This window comes from Ischnura elegans, chromosome 6, assembly GCF_921293095.1.
Source record: "Ischnura elegans chromosome 6, ioIscEleg1.1, whole genome shotgun sequence".
In the NCBI taxonomy this organism is placed as follows: Eukaryota; Metazoa; Arthropoda; class Insecta; order Odonata; family Coenagrionidae; genus Ischnura; species Ischnura elegans.
The window spans coordinates 116,161,461-116,182,712 of NC_060251.1; the positions used below are offsets into that span (position 1 = coordinate 116,161,461).

At 40.0% G+C, this 21,252-nt stretch overlaps 1 protein-coding gene across 1 annotated transcript in view; it reads right to left on the bottom strand.

Annotated features, from left to right (window-relative positions):
- The window catches only part of LOC124161453, a 155,697-nt gene that overhangs the window by 41,763 nt on the left and 92,682 nt on the right, over positions 1–21,252 (bottom strand). Inside the window, exons 18-20 of the mRNA XM_046537776.1 lie at positions 16,780–17,069; positions 3,740–3,800; positions 1,321–1,447 (exon numbers count right to left, since the gene is read on the bottom strand). Of these exons, the coding sequence (XP_046393732.1) occupies positions 1,321–1,447; positions 3,740–3,800; positions 16,780–17,069 (478 nt within the window). The remainder of the gene's footprint in view (positions 1–1,320; positions 1,448–3,739; positions 3,801–16,779; positions 17,070–21,252) is intronic.

A 21,252-nucleotide genomic window follows, 5' to 3' on the forward strand; every position in this document is an offset into this window, starting at 1 on the left:
AAAATATCAAGTTACAGGGGAACAATGGAAACGTGTTTCATCCCTACCCCGTCTCACCAACTGACCTTGATCGATCTCCCAGTTTATGGAGGCCAAATGCTAGGTGAGTCATCTACTGAGCCCGAAGATATCTCGATAGCTTTCAATAATTGTATGACACGCACGAGGTTCAAAAAAAGAAAGAGATCTAAAGGGATGCATATCTGACAGAATTTAAGTTTTTTAAGCTCTAATTGTTTGACACAAAGATTTATAGTTACAACAAGGCTACTAATATTCAAAATAGTCCAAACAGGACAATTTCGGAAGAAACAAGGTGTAGCATAAGCGCATTCAAACAAGACGAGACGGACTGGAAACTTTAGGCAATGCAAAATGCATATATCACATTGCTGTGCCTTCGCCCCTTCGCTTTGAAGGCAACGACGTCACATGCAAGATCGGACGTGTTCTTCCCGTGCTCCTTCGCTCATAGCCTCGTAGCTTGAAATACGGAGGGGAGGGAGCGCGCTCCTTCCCCTCCCTATTTCGTTGCTTGCTTCGAAGATGGGATCGCACTCCTCCCCCTGGACCTCTCCTTCCGCGCTCTTCACTTCTAAGCATTTCTGATTTCTTCCATCCACAATTTAGTCCAACAATGAACACACTCGTTCGAATTTTTTAAAGTGCAGGTTTTGACACCAATATAATTTTCAGTTGCATTCATCCTCATATTAGCGTCTGAAGATGATTTTTGGAAAATCAGGTCCTCAGCATAATGGAAATTACTAGGCAAGACAGATATTGACTATAGACCAGGTATGTCCTTCAAAAATACGCGTTTATCTATGTTTGATAACCGATCATTATATGCAGTATAAATGCCGCGGGATGCCCACTTGTTGCAGTAAATTTAGCGCGCCCTCCCGAGCGAAAAACCCTGCGCGATCCCTTCCATGTTCACCTCTGGGGTACCAACGTGACGGCGCGATGCTTACAAGAAAAGCAAACAGGAGCATTTTAAAAATACGTCACTAAGGGAGAAACTCCCCTGTCTGCCGCTTGTTTTTGACCCAGGATTACAGATGACTCACACTGAAAACCAAGGCCACTCAGTTCCCCTTAGACTTGCGACCAGTGAAGGGGAGGGGGGAAGATAAGAAGTTTGTGTAAGAGGCGCACCCTCATTTTCGGCTGCAATTTCTGGGAAAAAAGGTGCGCCTCTTACACGTGCTTATACGGTATATCATTAGCCCTGATAATCGGGAGTTTACTGAATGTCAAGTACATCACAAAAGTATTATACACTCACTTAGCTCACATAATACATTGCAAAGGTACCTCTGACCATGTGATTCCATTATCTGCAAATTTTGGTGGGTTGAATTTTTGCAGATGTTTCTCTACATGGTCCCACATGGAGCCCACAGCATTTTCCATTAAAGTCTTTATCTGATCTTCAAAGGCTCTGCAATTGAAATTGAGAATTCATTCAATGCATATTTTAGTTGCAGTTGTGTTGTTCAATAAAGGTGCACTTCTACCATAGAATAACGTTTTCTACCAACTGCCAAAAGTGAAGCCAGAGCAAATAATATTTCTTGTCTCTGAATTTGGCCAAAAGCACAAATCTGAACAGTGCAATAGTGACCCCATAAGAACTTGTTTCACCACTTAACCCTTTTGAAACAGTGGAGTTCACTCCTTAGCATGACTGCTGTACTGAGACCCAAGAGACTCTCCGTCCTCTCAGTATGGAGCATTATTTGCAGGACATTCTTTAAGAAGGGTCTCGCAGATAATCACACACTCTCAGCACCAACCTTTCTTGACCCTTCCTAACGGGGACTCCGCATTATCTCGGACTCCGAGGGTAGTTGGTCTCCCTCCTTTCAGGGTGTATAACCCTACCAGCGGCATTGGTTCTCAGTCAATCATGCTTTGTTTAATGAATTAGCCATATGGATAATTGTTGCTTGAACGTAAATTGCAAACTTTGAATTGAATTCCTGGTTTTTTTCTCAGAATTGTCAAATTTTGAACAAAGCTCAATCATCAATATTAATGGATTTAATGCATTAACAATATGCATGTTGATGTTTATACTGAAATCAAATTATAAGTTAATATTTATGGTAGAATTTCGTTTAAAAATTGTAAATGCTGCTCAAAAAACAAAGAATTCAATTGTCAGATTATATTTTTTGAGAAAGGAACAGATATTTATTTTGCAAACTGACTGACTGAACAGTTGTGTGACCACGGACCACAGTGGGATGGGGGATTAACCCATTGATCACTGCTGCTCACTGCCCGCAAACCTATCCACATCTGTCACACACGGCCAAAGCTCTGAGCAAAAAGCAGGGAAGAAGCAAAGCTACCTTTGCAGCAGCCTGCCATGTGAACCTACCGGGTACGTTCATGGCAGCAAAAGGGCTAAGGGGGCTGTAGCCCTCCCCACTGGATTGAAACCCACACTAGGTGAAATCAAAATTTTTTGAGGTTGCCACTTACAGGTACATAACTATTCAGTTATATTTTACAATATATGTACTTACCTAATTTAATGAATTTAAATACAAATTAGCTCTAAACTGAAGGGCCTATTTCACGGGCTTTTGGCATGTTACAATCCAGTGGCAGATCCCGAGAGGGGCTAGGTATTATATAGCCCCCCCCCCCCCCTTTTGGTATCCAATTTGACATCAGACAGAATGGTAATTTTGTTTGGACCCGCAATACTGCTAGGTTAACCCCACTTACCCCCACCCCTTGTCCATATCCTGTATCTGCCACTGGGGCCACATTTGAGTTGTATGCAGGGCCAGATTTATCTTAAGGCAAAATAGGCACGTGCCCAGGGGCGTCGCAATCCAAGGGGCACCTTCAAGGGCGGCAGTTCATTCAGTTACAGCAGTACGTAATGTTTTTATTTTCGCAGTTACTCTTCTTTTTTGTGGAATGAATCAAGGCTAGACATTATTTTTGGAAAGGGTATTCATAAAGTGTTTTAGTTGCATAAAAGTTAAACTGTTTCATGTAGTTTTACTCCAAGCTGTTTTTCTTTAATTGAATTGTCTGTTTTCCCTGTGTAAAATTTCAAGCATAAACTTAAGCTGTCAGCCATAAATCTGTTTATTCCTTTTTTCCAAACCTTACCTCATATGAGTGGCTATGCCTTAACAAACAAATCGGGGAGGGGGGCTCAAGTGAGGAGCGGCGCTCAATGGAGAGGTGCCTATAGCGTAACTTTGGGTAAATCCGGCCCTGGTTGTAAGGTGCTAATTCCTGTAGTAAACTATGCATAACCTGGAGTACATTAGTTTTTCAACAAAGCAGTTCTTACACCAAGGATGAAATACACCATGAAAAAAATCATTTCGCTAAGCCAGGATTCGAACCCAGATCTTCCGATTGCTGGTCAGATTTGCCACCAGTTCCGCCACAAAGCTATCTCCTTCCAAGGTGAATCTTAGGCTGGATCAACGTGACAAGATGCTGACGTATCAAGTCCACACTGTGGGACAGTAGAAAGAGGTCACACTTACTAAGCCACTGTCGGAGAAATAAACCACACTTTGTTGCTATTCCATGACTGAGGTTTTTCAATTGACCCACAATTGGGGGATCTGGGTTTGAATCCCAGCTAATTTTTTCACGGCAAATCTCATCCTCTGTGTATATAACTAAGCACTATGCACATGACTGTATACAAAGTTACTTGTTACTTGTAGTGCTTCGCAAAGCAATTCCTCACCTTCTTAGTCCATAAATCTTGACCTTTGGAAGGAACTCGGAAAATCGGATTTGTTCCTCACCTGAAAAAGATGCATTTGTATTTATTTAAAAAGATACAATACATTTTTATTTATAGTACTAAGTGTAAGAAAATTTTTTTTAATCCATACATTATTGAACATTGTGGCAGCATGGCATATTCCCACATATATTGCTGCCCCACTGTTTTTCCGAGTTCCCCAGAATGACCAGCTAGGGTGCACAGGTGTGTGGTGCTGGCACCACAAAAGAGCGAGACCGCTGGAGGTCCCAATGTGTATCGAGGAAGCCATAGTTTCAAGAGACGATGATCTTAACCTTCGTAGTTGATCAGCCAAACTAGGCCGGAGTTGCCAGGAAATTGAAGTATATGATTTTCTATTGTAATAGAACGATCTTGTGATTTGCACTAAAGAAAAATTAAATCTTGTGCTACAAACATGATTAAAATGAGCCACTGTTGATTCAATTCATCTATGTACCATTCATCTATGTATATACTAATGCCAGATTTCTATGATTAGCTATTGACGATTCCTTAAACTGTGATATCCATACCAATCATTATTATAAAACCAATCGGCATCATTAATAATAATTATTAATTAATCATATCATAATAATGATTGGCATGGGTCCCAATGGTATGGTACCAAGTCCCAATGGTATGGTAACCAGTGGCGGTTTGCCCATAAGGACTCTCGGATGCCGCCCCTCCCAAATATTTGAAAAAGTAAAAATAATAAATATCTATTAATTTATAAGTATACATCTGATTAATCAAAGTGTTTTTTCAGTCCCATACATCGAAAGTGTTGGACAAACACGAAAAGAAATAGCGCGAGAAGTTCGTATTTGTAGCCGTGGGGCGCTGGCCAGAACGTCCCAATCCATCCCCATGCAGTTATATGGAGAGTGGTAGTGGTGGGGGCCGCTGGTGCTATGACGCGTCTAACGTTGTGTCTTATGGAAGTCTTGGGACGTCGTCCGAAAATGCGCAGAGCGACGTGTGAGTTGACATCGCTGCGCAGGCCGGCGGGCGTATAATCTGGCGTCTACTTGGTGCTGCCACAGAAAAGGGACGTACGGAATCAGAATGATCACTGTACTGGGTGTAGTTATACGATTTTAATTTTTAATTACTGGTAGGTATTGCTACAGAAAATAAATTATCCCACTATGCTTGCGTTTTTTGGTGTTTGAATTCCGGAACACATAAAATCCAACCAGTTAAAGGCCGTATTGATGTAGGAAAACCATTCTCGAGTATTTGCCACAGTTCTATTATGATTACGGATTTCAAGAACCTTGGGGAAACTAATATTATAATGTTTAGGCCTGAACAATGTATTCATATCTTCCCGATGTTTAGAAATGCGGTACCTATTTTTCAGATGAATTTATCAAAAGACCTGCAGTATTAGAAAAAATCAGTTAACATTCCCCACTGATTTATAATTTAAGAAATAGGCGCGTGCGTGATAGGGTGAAGGATTAAACATGATTTAACCCGTAAAACGTGACTTTAAATAGAGTCATTCAATGACTGTCAAGAAGTGCCGCGTACAACGCACCTTTTGTGTGTAGGTTCATCATTTTTCTTGCCGTCCTTGTTTTTTTAGTTCATGTTCACCTAATTCCTCAGCGGCAGAGCGGTAGCTGTCTGACGGAAAATGTCCACTTCGGTCTGATTTAAGTGGCTTCGAAGAGTTCATATCAGTGCGGAGATCCTTACAACTCCTATCTGTGGCTCACAGTCGTCGTCTTTTACGATCTAGAATTTATATTCTATTATATCATGGCAATGATTTCGAAGACATGGTTATTCCAAATGCGACCCGTTGGCGTCTGGTGTGTTTGCCACATATGAATCTTAGACTCAAGGAGATGGTCCGTGACGTCCTTGTTTGTTTGAATGCCTTTGCTGACCTGAAATTCGTCCGTCAGCTGAATCAGCATTAGTGGACCACGACTTCTATCTCCCTTGAGTCGTCCTTATAGTAACAGCAAGACTCTCGGAAGGAACGGAGTGAAATGAGTTCAGACATCATTTTCGAGGAGTTAACTGTGAGTAATTGCCGATTAAGAAGTTTCTTAGCGCTGTGTGTACATTCAAGAAGACAATTTTGAATTAATCAACAGTGCTCGTTTTTTTAGGGAAATATAGGGAAAAATTGTCCCAATTCTGTGTCCAGGCACCTTGTTCTTTTTGGTCGTATTTTTCGTCGGCCTATTTTGTGTCGTCCCTTGTTTATTTATAGACTAGTGCCCTTGCCATGCGTTCAATGGGAAAGAAATTGTTGTCCGGCGCTGATTTCAACGAACGTGTAATTGATCACTTTGCTGGACAAAAGGAAAGAAGGATGGACTTCTGCAATATAACTAAAGGCATGTGAGTATTTCAGATTATGTTAAAAATGTGTGAGAAATGTTTAATTATTGATTTTAAATCATACTGTATTCAAGAAACAACGCGAACACCACCATCAAAGTGTACATCTGCAATAGCAAAGCGCGCGCATTCTAGTAGTGTTTTTTGCCTAGTGGAAGTCTGTGACACTCCCCTCCCTCCTCAGGTGTTACAAGTGTCATTGCTACCTAAATCATTGCAAATGTTGTATAGATTTGACAAATAACGCATTATGATTGCAAAGCGAACAACAGAAGTGTATTGCGGGCATATCCGCACGAAGAATGTAGGCGCTAAAACCTAAAGTTACGTATTTTCGTTTGTATTTGCATAATATCGCAGCAAATATATTTTTATTCTTCAAGATCATTGATCAGTATAATCGAGAGTCCGGACTAAGCCGATCCGTATGACCGAGAGTCTTCTGCATTTAGTATTTATTAATCAAGCTTTATTAGGAGAACTAGGTATTTTTGTTGAAAAAAACGGAACATATGGCATCACAAAATTTAATTCCTAGATTGCCGTAAAAACTTAATAAAATACACGAAATATTAAAAAATTATGACCCCCTGGTGGAGTGCGCCCCCCCTAGCATTTGACTCACGAGCCGCCACTGATGGTAACCAACACTTATAGTCATATTCAAGTATACACATATGCTCTATTCTGGCTAAAAGTGGATATGCTCTGAGGTATGCTGCAGGTATTGTTGATTTAAGTGTTCAGAAAAAGATCTATTATGAATATTTTCAATCCCAAAAGTCTCATGGAATAATTTTCTCAAGATCATCCCCTGACTTTCGTAGTTTTTTAATGTAAAAAAGAAGTATATGATATACAATAAAGATAACCTTAGGAAATCTCTTATATCCTAATTTGACATCAAAACTCTTAAACAAATGCTATAATATTCTTAAATCATTTTCTGAAGAAATATGTATACAGTAAAACCTCCGTACAACGAATTTGAGGGGACCGGGAAAATCATGACTTCGCTGTAGAGGGTTTCGTTGTATAGGGGTAACAAGCGGGTTGCGTCTTCGCAGGGGCACAAAGTGTTCTGTGTGCTTTACGATGCAAGTCGAGTAAATTCATCAATCTTGCTTCATTCGCCATTAAAACCTTCCCTAGAGTGATGATAAACAATTTTTTTTAAATTAATGTCAAAGGATCACGTCTTAAAGAGTGATCCATAATTTTCCTGAGTATCTAGTCGGCATTATTCTTTGAGTGTAATAATTGAAGTCGATATCAAATGGCAGTTTTGTGCAGCAAATTTGCCTGAAAGAGCAATATTGCCCAAAGACTTACGAAATAAAGTGCATTGTTGGCATCCTATTGAAATTCCGGTAAATATCTATGTTCGTGACCGGTATGTACTAATATCTATAAATGACGATGGAAGTTAGGTGGGGCGTGTTAGTTACCACGAGTAAAATCGTGGAAGTCGGCAATCGAAGTAACAATGGCAATCTCAGATGATAATGCATTCAGTATGACCGATACTCCTCTCAGGTATAACTTAATAGAAGCTGGACACGATCAGTATTCCGCTGGTACACCCATTCCTCGGTGCCAAAACGCAGTACTATCCTCGAGTAAGCCAGGATAATATTTGAATCCACGCTTTGTCGCCTTTCATCCAGTGTTTAGGAGAGACTAAAAATCTCCATACGGTTTCAACTTTAGCCCGAGAACCAAGTCCGAGACTTATACGCCCGAGTTACCTAAGGAGGGGGTGGTAAAAAGGTAGGGAAAAGGAGGGGGTCGTCGCGACAAAGGAGCCCGCCGACGCCCTCGGGAGAGGATAGAATGGGAAGGTAAGGAAGGAAATCCCGGAACCGTCATCAGTCATACGCTCAGCGAAACCAAGCTTACGCGATTACTTTACCCACTGATAGACAAAAAACAACAACAAAGTATTCCCCGAGTATAAGGACAGTTGGAATCGCTGGGAATTCATCCAGTTCACCTCTTCATACTTATTGTTAGTCAATTTTAAGCGAGGTTTGTGGTTTTTCAGTCCTTTACCGAACGTATCTCTCGTATGTGCCATTTGCAGGCCATAACTATTAAACTGGGATTATTAGTCACTAAAGCACTATCTAACCAATTCAATACGACTTACGTTAGCAATCAGTTACGTTACGTTAGCAGAGAATAAAAACACGTGAAAGAACCTAATCCCACTCCTTTTCGCGTCTTTTATGACACTTGAAGGACTTCTGCCCAAACCAGGCGAAGATCGATAATCTGAAAACTCTAGTTCCACTGGTAATATTTCATGCTAACAATTTGGGATGGAGATGTTTCCAGTTGGACACAGCAAGAAGTCTAACCCCACGCACGCACTGAAATGAGGAGGAAAGGAGTGGATTTACAACTAACCACTCCCAAACATTTCATACCAAAATGTCTATTATTCAATAACATTTCCCCTCTGAAAGGAAGAAGAACTACGCACTTAGGCGACTGTTTCTCTACAATGCTGCTGTTATCTCCCCTCCCCTTCCACGTTTCTTCGGGGAGCCATCCCTCTCCTCAGTGATTCCCCTTCCCCTAACCAAAATCTCATGCGTCTCCGACAGTGCGTGACCCTGTGGTCTGCCGCTCTTCAAGTAACCCAACTTATTTGACACACACCCACCCAAGGAGGAATGAAAAGTCATTTTGACATCATCTTGATGTCATTTTCAAGTCATGGCTTGGTAGTCACGGTGACCTCAAAATGGTCCCTTGAAATGACATCCTTCGTGACTCATGATGATGTCAATATGACCTTAAATGACTACCTATCATTTTGACCTCATTTTGAACTCACTTTGACTATTTGTGACCAAACCTATTTGTTCTTCTAATTTCAATTCATACTAATAATTTCTGTATTTAGATTGTCATTTAGGGATAAATTAAACACTTCAGATATGAAACTCCACCTTTATTAGGATTTATTGCAACAAAAAACAGATAGATTTTACAAGAAGAAATTCCTCAGGATTTGTTTTTAATTTTCCTTTTTGTGTTCCCTTTCTCCCTCTTCAAATACAAATCGAGAAAAATCATCTACATTGGCCATTACAGTTGATTCTGTAGCATTTCTTTTCCCTTCAGTTGCCTCTAGTTGCTTAAGCAATTTTGTTGAACCACCGCTGAATCTTTGCCTTCTTCTTAATTACTTTACCCTGAGAGAAATTCTTCCATAGTGGGACTGCAAACAAAGGAAAAAATAACATCAAGGAGCTGAAAGTTTCTAATTTTGATGATACATTAAATAGAAAAATTGATACTAACTGCAAATAGCCTTATTGTTGAACATAATTTTTCCAAGCTCTCCATCCCAATTGATGCAGCGAGCAAATTCATTTGTACACATATTTCTGGTCACATGGGCTGAAAACTCCATCAGTATGATCAACTGCAATTTGTCTAAAATGTTAAACCTGTGAGAAAGGAAACCGAAATAAATTTTAACTTTAACATATGGCACAAGAAGGAAAAATAGAAGGGTTAATTTGATGGATGGTGTAGAGCGGATAACAGTCAATTTACTCACAAATGATTTGGAGAGAGATGAGGTTTTTAGGAGCTCTTCAAAGTTGTTTAAATCCTTCTTGTCATCCAGAGAAGTTTTGGCATATTAGCTGCTTCAAACATCTCATCTTCTGGAGTAGTATAAAGCAAATTTTCATTTCCTTTTCCTCTCCGGTATGGTTGTAATCTCTCGTCTCGTTTGTAAAAACAAGCGTAAATAATCCGAGAAATGGCACATTACAGTGAAACAAACGCTCCATTGTTGATTTGAAATGAAGACCGATATTTATTATTGGCTATTATTTCCGTGGTGATGCACGTACGAGCTCTCACCGATAATACTATTGAAAACGAGGAGAAGCTTAATTATTTCTTACGCAAATGTAGCAATCAGCGACGATGAGTTATTTAAAAAAACCGCGGCGCATTCTAGTTTAGAAATGGCGCGTCACGGATTTCCTTCGAAATATTTTGGCGAACTAGGTTCGTTCCCGGGGACTTTCTTGCGGTAAAAGCGAGTAATAGACCATTTTTAAGGAACAATTATCGTAAAACGTCATTAAATCTCGGACGAAAATCGATAAAAATATCGAGAACAAAAAAGTCACGATAAATATCATCCGATATCCATTAAAATATTACGAAAGATATCATCAGAAACAAATATCGGAGCCCATAAAAATCGCCTACCGATAAAATACCACGATGTATCATTTCATAAAAAAATCTCCAGCCTGATAAACATTTGCCTTCAGATAAAATATATCACGTTATATAATTCGATGAAAAAATACCTCCTATTTAATATCGCGATGTTTCATACATTAGTGAGTTTTTAACGCACCGATTTATGGTCTAGCATAAATGAAGGCCAACCCTATATACATATTCTAGCCATAAACATTTTCCCAAACTAATTTCCCGATGCCAAAACATGATAATTTATCGTGCACGACGACGCGATCGGGTGATAAATCACGATGTTTTATCGCGGCTGCGGCTTTTATGAGACAATAAATCGTGATATTTTATTGGAGCAGCAATTTTTATTGGATGATATTTCGTGATATTTTAGCAGTGGCGATTTTTTTATCGGATTATCAAGCGTAGTATTTCATCAAATAGCGATTTTTATCAGGCCCAATATTTGTTATCGGATGATATATCTTTATATTATATCGAAAGGATATATCTACCTTACAATATAGTAGTTCCGTAGTATTTTATCGGAAGACTATTTTTAACGATTCCGATATTTTTAATGGCTCAGTTAATTTATTGCACTCTACATTTTTATTGGACGATATATATCGTGATATTTTATCGGTTCCAATATTCTATCAGTCCCGATACTTTTAATGGGCCCTATTTATCGGACAATCATTTATCGATAATGTACAAAACTCAAATTAGTATTCCCGATATAATTAATTATCACGATATTTCACGATATATATCGCCCAGGGCAAGTGGCGCAGTCATGTCTTGGGGTACCAATATTAATAATTATCTGTAGAACTAGCCCAGGGAAAGGAACTGGCCCCCCTCCTTAAGGTGTGATATTCGCATGCACGGTTGTGTGATTAAGTGTCAGGGGTGAGCTCTACCCTCACCTTTCCAAACCAGCCTTCAGGTTGGAATGCGGGGAGAGTGGGTATCGTAGAGAATATTTGACAATTTTTTTTATAGATTCTCACTTTTAGTGAAAACTTGTACAAATGAATTCAAAGTCAAAATGACGTCACTTTGACATCAGAATGACCCGCAAAAAGTCACCTTCACAGTCCTGACTGAATAGTGACTTTTTGTGGGTCATTTTGAGGTCAAAGTGATGTCATTTTGACTTTTCTTCCTCCTTGGGCAGAAGGAGGACAAAATTCATGTATTAGTAATCTGCCTTTCGATTTATCTCTCCTTCACTTACCTCCTCACAAATATAAATACAACATCGTCTACTGTCCTCGCTGTATATACAGACAGCTCTCTTGAGACTTACCTCAGCCGAAACATTCCATATTCTTTTCAAATGAGTACATTTTAGGAAGTTTAAACAAATTTCGAAAAAAATGGGTTTAAATAATATTTTTAATAAATAAGAGACGGTATCTGTTTTTAAGTTTTTTAATCCAAAATTATTCTATTTAAAATAGTTTTGCAAAGTTGTCTGCCTCATCCTTTTTCTCATTTCTTTACTGGCTGCTTGCTCAACCTGCCGCAGAATTTTCAAATTTTCTACTCCATCTTCTGAAGTAATAAAAACTCGCTCCAAAACATCTACTGCGTCCACCACTTCCTTCCAACTGGGGCGCACTACGCAATTGCTGGACTCTTCTCTCTCTTCATCGCTCACATCCTGCGTCTCTGTGATTATTTCAGGATCCTCATTCTTGCCAAAAACAGCGAGATCATCATCAATGTTTGCAAAGTCTTCGAAAGATACCCCTTCAATGTTTAACAATTGTGCGACTTCGCCCCATTCCTCCCTCTCCTCCGGCTGTGGGTCGTCTTGGACGTCCATCTCTCCGGGAAAGCCTGCCCTCCTGAAGCAATTCGTGATTGCGCTCTTCTCTACTCCATCCCATGCAACACAGAGACGCTGAATGGCTTGCAGGATGTTCCACTTCAGTGACTTGATGTCTTCCGTGTTTCCTATTCTAGGTAGAAGATATTCAACCAGCTGCCTTCTATATGCCCTCTTCACGAGGGAAATAATCCCCTGATCGAGTGGTTGCACTTTGCTCGTGCAATTAGGGGGAAAATGTACGACTTTCACGTTTCTCAGTTTCATATCTGATGTTTTGTGAGCGGTGCAGCCGTCAAGGAAAAGAAGAATTTTTCTATTTTTACCCCCCATGACTGCGTCAAGTGATGCGAGCCACTCTCTAAATAAAATTGCCGTCATCCACGCACTTTTGTTATTCCCATAACGGTATGGCAATTTTTTAACATGCTTGAAGCACCTCGGACTAGCAAATTTACCAATCACGAAAGGCTTCAACTTTTCTGACCCGTCACTGTTAGTGCAGAAAAGAACGGTCAATCTTTCTTTACTTCGTTTGCCCCCATGGCAAATTTCTCCCTTGGTAGCTAACGTGGAGTCCGGAAGGAGATTATAGAAGAAGCCAGACTCATCGGCGTTAAAAATGTCTTTGGGATCATACCCAGCCACTAAGGAAGGCAAATTTTTCTTCCACTCCTCCACCACGGCCACGTCGACTGCTGCTTCCTCCCCACATACCCTGAGAGTCGTCAAATTCCACCGACGCTTAAATCTTGAGAGCCATCCATTAGAGGCGTGGAAATCATTTAACCCTAATTTTAGGGCTATTGTTTTCGCCCGGTCCTGTAGGATGGACCCAGATAACGGGATATTGGCACTTCTCACTTCCGTAAACCACTCAAATACTTTCCTGTCTAATTCGTCATTTTTGCATGACTGAGACCTCTTCCTTTCCGGACCAAATTTCTCAATACCATTTCCCATCTTGTGCCTGTTGGCAATAATTGTGGAAAGTGTGGATGCCGGAATGTTAAATCTCTCCGCAATTGCCGTTTTTTTCTCTCCAGTGTCGACCGATTCCAAAATTTGCAACTTCGTTTCAATGGTGAGTTGTCGGCGTTTTTTGGTGGTATTGGCCATTTTACTGTAAAGGAATAATTATAATAATAAGGAAGGAATAAAAATAACCGAAAAATACTCAATTTATAGAAAAATTAAGAAAGAATAATCTCAAAATATTTTCCAGTTCGTACCGTAGAAGCAAGTCCTGTTGTCACAATCAACTCGTGCAGCCGTTTCCACAGGTAATGACTAAAGCAGACAAGGACAGACTATTCCTATATTTTCTCAGCTCCTAATAATCAGTAAAGCGAACAGGGAATGAGTTCCAGACTTCAATTGTCCTCGCACACAGGAAAGATATTCGAGTCTGAAGAGTCGCATCTTTGTTACTACTGAATCCATTGCGATGAAGATAAAATAAGTTGAAGACTAGCCAAATTTTTTATATCATCAGTGATTCCTCGATAGATAAAAAATATTTGGTTTTGAGCAAAACGTAAAAGATGTCAAGTAACGTAAAAGATAAATTCTTTTACGTTACTTGACATTGCTGAGCGATGCCATCAGGTATGTACCATGCATGAAAATTTGGTTGGTCGGAGTTAGTGACTGGTCAAGTGGGGAACGGGTGCGCTGGAGGGACGTGGCGGGTTGGAAGGGGGGACGGGAAGAGGAAAGGTATGATGTGATAGGCAAGGCACCTCAGGCCATTCGTCATACCATGTCACTAGGAGAAAGGGTAGGGTAAAGGTACGGAGAGGTTTATTGCCAAAGGTGATGGGAATTTACGGAAGGGAATAGGATAAAGCGCTAGAACGTAATAATTAGCCGTGAAAGTGGAGCTGCAGTTTTTGAGTACCAATATTTTGTTATCAAAAACGTAGTTAAAATGCTATATCTTGAAGGATCACTGATAATTTTATTCAAAATTGTGAAATAAATTGCCTTTAATTATTATACAATTGCAACAGATGAATTACTTTACGAGATGCAATACTTCAAAACATCAGTGATTTTAAAGGGCAAAATAATTTCATGACGTAATAGAAAAATTGGTAGAGAATCATCAAATAAAATGCTTTCAGTCTTACCTGTCTTCCGCAACGTATTCGCCCAATCCGTGTCACAAGTATTAAATTTCTTGGCGATCGGCGTGGAATCCAAATCAGCTTCGAAATTCTTCCAGTTGGACCAGATCCCCGTCGAATTATGGGCGTTCCATAAACACAATGAAGATGGTATCCTCAAGCAATCGAGCAAATATCTGTACGATCTCGAGCAAACGCACCACTTGCAGGTTAACAGACTACATCCATCAAGGAAAAGACGGTTATATATATATATATATTTGGTGGAGGGGATTCTCCAGATTTTCCTCTGGGATGGGGACGGAGTAGACAAAAATTTGCGCTCATTGGTTGAACACCAACCAATGAAGTTTTGAATACTTCGCCATAGTAAACATACATTGTGTACTCCGACGGTTCCCACCATAAGAAAAAGTAGGTACAAATAAAGCCAATGCTTCGCTCCCCGTTAGCTGAGAAGGGTGATAGAGGAGTGGATGAGTAATCAGTAGTTATCTTAGTTGACTATGGCCTTCACCGAGCAAGATCAGCAAGATCACATTACGTAGAAATCTTCTCAGGTTACCTTTCTGTACTGGGTTACAGCTGGCCGGCTGCCACTGTTACGCCCCCGCCCCTCTCGGTCCATTAGTCATCCGACCCGCTCTCACCCTCCAGCTACCTGGGGGGGAGGGGGAGAAAAAGGCAACTCCCCTCCCAACTTCGCTCGCAACAACTCCGAAGAGACATTTGATACGTAGAAAAAGGCAACTCCCCTCCCAACTTCGCTCGCAACAACTCCGAAGAGACATTTGATACGTACTTTCGGAACAGGGGTCGCAGAGTGAGTTGATACGAGACAAGCAGATGGTGGCGAGCCAGTTCTACATAGTATGACTTATCGGGGCCGTGTTACACTCTCACGCGTTTAGAAAATATGCATGTGAATCCAAGGGCTCGTTTGAGCTTGCGCCTTTTCCGATGTTGCCGTCGATACTATCTTCATTGCCTTAGCAGACACGTCAACGGCACCCTCCGCTGTAGTTCTACTTCCTGCTTATTACGTAAATATCTAAGGAAAAATTATAAAATGTAAAATACTGCGTTTATTCTCAATAATTCGTTCTAGAGGGGCACTTTTCCTGTTTTGGGCCCAAGTGTGGACTTCGTTGTACGGAGTTTTCGTAGTTAGAGAGGTTCGTTACGCGAGGTTTTTTTGCGTGCATTAACCATTGGAAGGAACCGGGACCGGGCCATTAACTTCGAAATAGAGGGGTTTTCTTAAAATTTCGTTGTATAGGGGTTCGCTGTATAGAGGTTTCACTGTACTATGCATAGAAATGTAACAGTCCTATATAAAAATTATAGCAGATTAAATGTGACCTTCATGCTTATCAATCCCCATTAGAATGGACAAATACAACCATGAGATAGTAAAAGGTAGAAATTGATATCAGAAGATGACATGCCGTATTTCTCCGAATATAGTCCCCCTCTGAAAATAGTCCCCCCCCCCCTAATTTTGAAGCCTGAGTTTTGGGAAAGAAATTTTTAAAATATGCTTGAATATAGTCCACCCTTTACTTTTACCATGGGCATTTTTGGAAAAAAAAGGGGATTTTATTCAGATAAATATGGTATGTTGCTATACAACGACTTGAACCGTAGCACAATATGATGTTCTTAATATGCAAATAATCCAATGGCGGATTAGACACGGGAGGACGTGCCCCCTCCAGACTCTTAAAAATAGACAAAATTAGTTTACGATTATCATTATGTTCGTTTTGTTTTGTGTATTACCAAGCCTCAATCATTTAATTTCATATTAATAACTTTCATATTAAAATAAAGAGAATATTTCATACAGTATTTGTTATATCTTACTTTTTATCTCAAATATGAGAAGATCGTTTGCTTGCAAGACCCTTGTGAAAAAATTCCTGGATCCGCCCATGAAATAATCCACCAAATTAAATCAATAAATACTTTCAGAATGACTTCTAACCATTTAAAGCAAGAAATCATAGCTGTTGATGGGGCAGGCTGCATGAAATTCCCTCAGAGACTGCATGCAGCCTGAGGGATTCAAAAAGTGCACGAATTCCTCAGAGGAAAAATCATTTCCCAAGGCCAGGATTTGAAACTGTATCATTAGTGTCAGGGGTTCTTCCAATTGAACAATGAAGAACTACCAAGAGAAGAAAATGCCATGGTAGTTCAAGTAGTAGAGCACCTTGATTGAATTCAGAAAATACAGGTTCAAATCCCAGCCCAGGAAATGATTTTTCCAGAGTGGAATTGCATGCCTTATGTGCACTTGCGGGTGACTCCATAATGGTACACAGCTGGCTAACCTGCGGTTATTCCTTGAATAATTAGGGCTACAAGGTTTACAGTAGCGTTGGCAAAATATTACATAAATGCATGAACTATTGAGCTCTTACCTGGATAAAACTCTTTCAAAGTTGACTTTTGGATTTCCGTTCCATTGCAATAATTTAAACTGGACTGAAACCTGTTGACATTCTTTTGGAAGATGACGTCCATAATGTAGTCTCTTGAATAGTCCACTTTTGGAAGGAAATCACTCCATTGAGTTTCTTCAATAGCATCTTCAAAGACGCGTCGAAATATCTGCACCAGGTACTCCACCACAGTCTCCCGAAAGTAGCCATCCACCAATGCGGCCACTCGCTCCACTTTCTCATCTGGGTTGGTGCGAGGCATTGAGGCACTGTAACCAACAATATACATTCAATTTTTATTTGATAATTATCAATATTGTTAGCCTTGCATGATTAATGTTCGATTTCATTTCATTTCCGCTACCAATCTTCATTGCACAGTATTTTCCAATCATGTCATTTACCAAGAACCTAAATTGCAATTCATTGAAAGAATCAAGTATGTAGATGAAAGAGAAAAAAGCTTTCAGTTGCTGACTCAATATTGTTCCCTAGAACTTTTTGTACAATACATTGGGATGCCGACTTCAATAGGGTAGTTTCTTTCATCAAAGAAAACAAAAGGCATTGATTGCGATTCGTTACCCACCATTAGTGTTTTCATAATATACAGATTATTTGGTTTTAGAAATACCGGTTTGGACGAATGGCAACGGTCAATTTTATCCTCATTTGAAAAAGGCCAGATTGGCGCCTATGCGATTCCACTCCACGTGACGTCACAGGGACCTGGTTTCTATACGAGTAGATAGGAGTTTTACATCGTCTGAGATTACCAAGGCACAGACTTCAGGGAAAAATCTCTTAATAACCACCTATTAAAACTGTCTATCGTCGGAAAGTTTCCTTCGTTTGATAAGGTATTAATAATCCTTATTTAAGCCAAGCGCTACCAGCTAGCAGGGTACTCTGCTACCTGCTAGCAGCCAGCATCGCAGAGGCGCACAATATCCTCGCCCCAAGGTCACCTCACACGACGAAAGCGGGATCCAGAATGAGGTCACATGGGCTTTTCCCAGCATTCATACTTAGCCGTCGCGTTTTCGGGCGCTTGAAAATTTTCACTTTTCATTTAATCGCGAAAAATAGATATTGCCATTTAAAAATCTAAAAGCGTGAAATATGTACTTCAGGAGTTTCCATTTAGGCAATAAAAAAATAATAGGAAACCACCCTATTGACAACGGTAGTTTGGAGAGAAAATAACCAAAATCCAAGTAGGAATGATTCCTGACATTTAATGTTTCCCACATACGATAACGCATACAATAATTGAGAGATAGGGTTGGGTGATTCTTGCAGACTCTCTGTCACCACTTGGTGGGATGTGCTCATGAAAAGGGGAAGGAAGAGAGAACTCCAGCAGGTGATGGAGAGGAAAAGAGTCCAACAAGAGCAAAGGAGCAATGTCAAAAATGCATCAGTTGGATTGGCTGGGAAGGTCCCTTTCTGGCAGCATCAAGAGAAGGTTCATAATATGTAGCAGCAAAAAAGAAGCCGTCACCTCTGAAACCACTATGAGTTTAAAAAACCAGCACCATCACAACAAATGCATGGTCTCAGACAAATTTGTCTCCCATCGGACTTTGAATCTCTTAACATATGGGACTTACAATTAGAATATCATGATTCTTCTGATTCCTGACAAAGTTTGAGGAGAGATAGTGACTGTTTTTCGCTCACAATTTAGGCAAAAGGGACACGGTAGAGAATATAAGGCCAGTGACATAAACATAGTAAGAGTAAGACCTCAAAAGAGCTAGCTGACAAGGAATAGTAGAAAAGAGGGGTAAAGTATGTAGAGGATTTAGACAGCGATTTGGCAGGGTGAGCTGCTGTAGAATGTCATGGAGGGTTTTAGGCAAAAATAGGAGGAAAAAAATTAGCATTAAAGAAGGGATGGAAGGAAAATGAAAGTCTGTGGTGTGCACGCTGAGATTGAAAATAGGTCAGAAGGGAGAGGTTTTTTTCAAGTTGAAATAACAGGCCTATCAAAAAAAGAAGGGATAATTTGTAGGTGCTGAGTGTAATAGTCAATCTCATGGTTTGCAGAAAACATTTTGCCATAATTTAACACTAGGGGAGCACTGGGTTTGAGATTTATGTGCCCCGACCATGGCAGGGTTCATAAAATACTTAAGGGCAGAACCTTGACAATTTTGACAGGAAAATTAGCGTAGAGTTTGGCCACTTTTAAGTTATATTGAATTTTGGGAACACAATTTGTCACAGTAATGTTTTTCATGTTCCTTTCTTCAGTGATTAGTTCACACAAAACTGTGAATCATGGGAGAAGACTCTCAGGATGGAAAATAACATGGATAAAAATAATTGAATCTAGAAGACAGCACTACCCAGACGGCACAGGAATTTGGCGTATCTGAATACGAGGGTGGACCATCAGGTACAATAAATCGCGATTAGGAAGTTACTAAAAAGATTATGTTTCTTTATTTCCTCTAATGACGAAAAAAGATACAAAAGGACTGGCAAATTCATATGCATCGATAAAATTGTATCTCAACGATAAAACTGTATTCGGTCTGGGATTATTTTCTTTCGTGGGTGGTGACATATTCTCCTAGGAAGAAGGCCTAATCCCAGATCACAAGCCTGCACATGCCTTTGGAGATCACGTTGTTTACGTATAACTTCTCACCACATTTCAGGGATTTTTGTGGTTAAGTTGGTGAAAAATAGAGCCCAGTGAGAAATGAGTCATCGAATCGCCGTCGATTCGACTTCGAAGTAGTCATCGATAATTCGTCGATGGCAACACATCGATCGATGTCCGAAAATAAAAAATCGACGTGTTTTCGACGTCGACGTCATCGACGTGTTTTCGACGTCGATGTCATCGACGTGTTTTCTATGTCGACGTGGTACCGTCTTCTTACCTGCGATTACTAATAATAATTACGGAAATATAGATCTTTTCGGCTAATAAAGAGCATCTATTGCTGCCCCAACGACGGATTTCACTCGAGCACGCATTGTCTAAACAAATGACGGGTGAAATAATTAGTCTGTTTCAAATTTATTATGGTGAATTGTAACCTCAAGTCCTTCGTATTTATCTTTAATAATAATCAGAAACCCTTGAGAAAAAATGTGAGATGTTGATATCTATGACGCGAGGCTAAAGGTATCGAAATGACACGAAACGAAACACCGACAGCAACCGACACTGGTTTCCCACGGTTCAACCGGTTTATCAGATCGACAGGGTCCAAACATTAGTAGAGACCGGTAGAGTCTGTTGGAGACTGCCTTCAAGCTTCAACGACATGCGCTTCCGGTAAAGTTGCAGAATGAAAAGGAATCAAAGATTGTTCTCCGAGATTAAGACTAATGTGTATGAATTAATAAAATAATTATTTAATTTTAGCTTTATGATTTGTGTCACATATGTTTTAATAGAGTCTCACAGTTAAATTTAAGACTTTGTCACAACATCACTCAGCCAATCAACACGCTGGCCCCACTGACCAATGAGAATAACACGTCGAAAAATCGTCGATTGAACAAATAAAATCGACGTCGACCACATATCGATCTATACTCGTCGAATCGACGAAGATTCGACGTAGATTCGATGAACCATTTCTCACTGGGTCTGTTTGGTAATGGTGAAAATTTCCTTATTCTTTAATTTCATTCACTGGGCTTCAGAAACGTGTTTGTGAGATATTTTTGTTAAAAATGCCTTTTGTGTGTGTATTGCCGGGATGTAAAGGCAACTCCGGGACATGGTTCAAGTTTTTAGCTCTCAAAAAGATCCTGAGTCGAAGAAGAAGTGCATTAGGGCGATAAGAAGAAAACATTTCACCCCTACGAGAAATGACCCAGACGGCACAGGAAGTTTTCGTACCTGAATACGAGGGTGGACCATCAAGATACAAAAATCGCACTTAGGAAGTTACTAAAAAGGTTTTGTCTCATCAAAAAAGATGCAAGAGGACTGGCAAATTCATATGCATCGATAAAATTGTATCTCATCGATAAAACTGTATTCGGTCTGGGACTATTTTCTTTCGCGGGTGGTGCCATCTGGTGCCATCGTGCCATATCCTCCTAGAAAGATCACATGCCTTCACAAGCTAGCACAAGCCGTTGGAGATCACATCGTTTACGTCACGTCTCACCACATTTCAGGGATTTTTGTGGTTAAGTTTGTGAAAAATAGAGTGTCTGGTAATGGTGAAGTTTCCCTTATTCTTTAATTTCATTCACTGGGCTTCAGAAACGTGTTTGTGAGATATTTTTGTTAAAAATGCCTTTCGTGTGTGTATTGTCGGGATGTAATGGAAACTCTGCGACATGGTTCAAGTTTTTAGCTTTCCAAAAGATCCTGAGTTGAAGAAGAAGAAGTGCATTTGGGCGATAAGAAGAAAACATTTCACCCCTACGAAAAACTGTGAGGTATGTACTCTTTCTCGCTGTAATTATTTG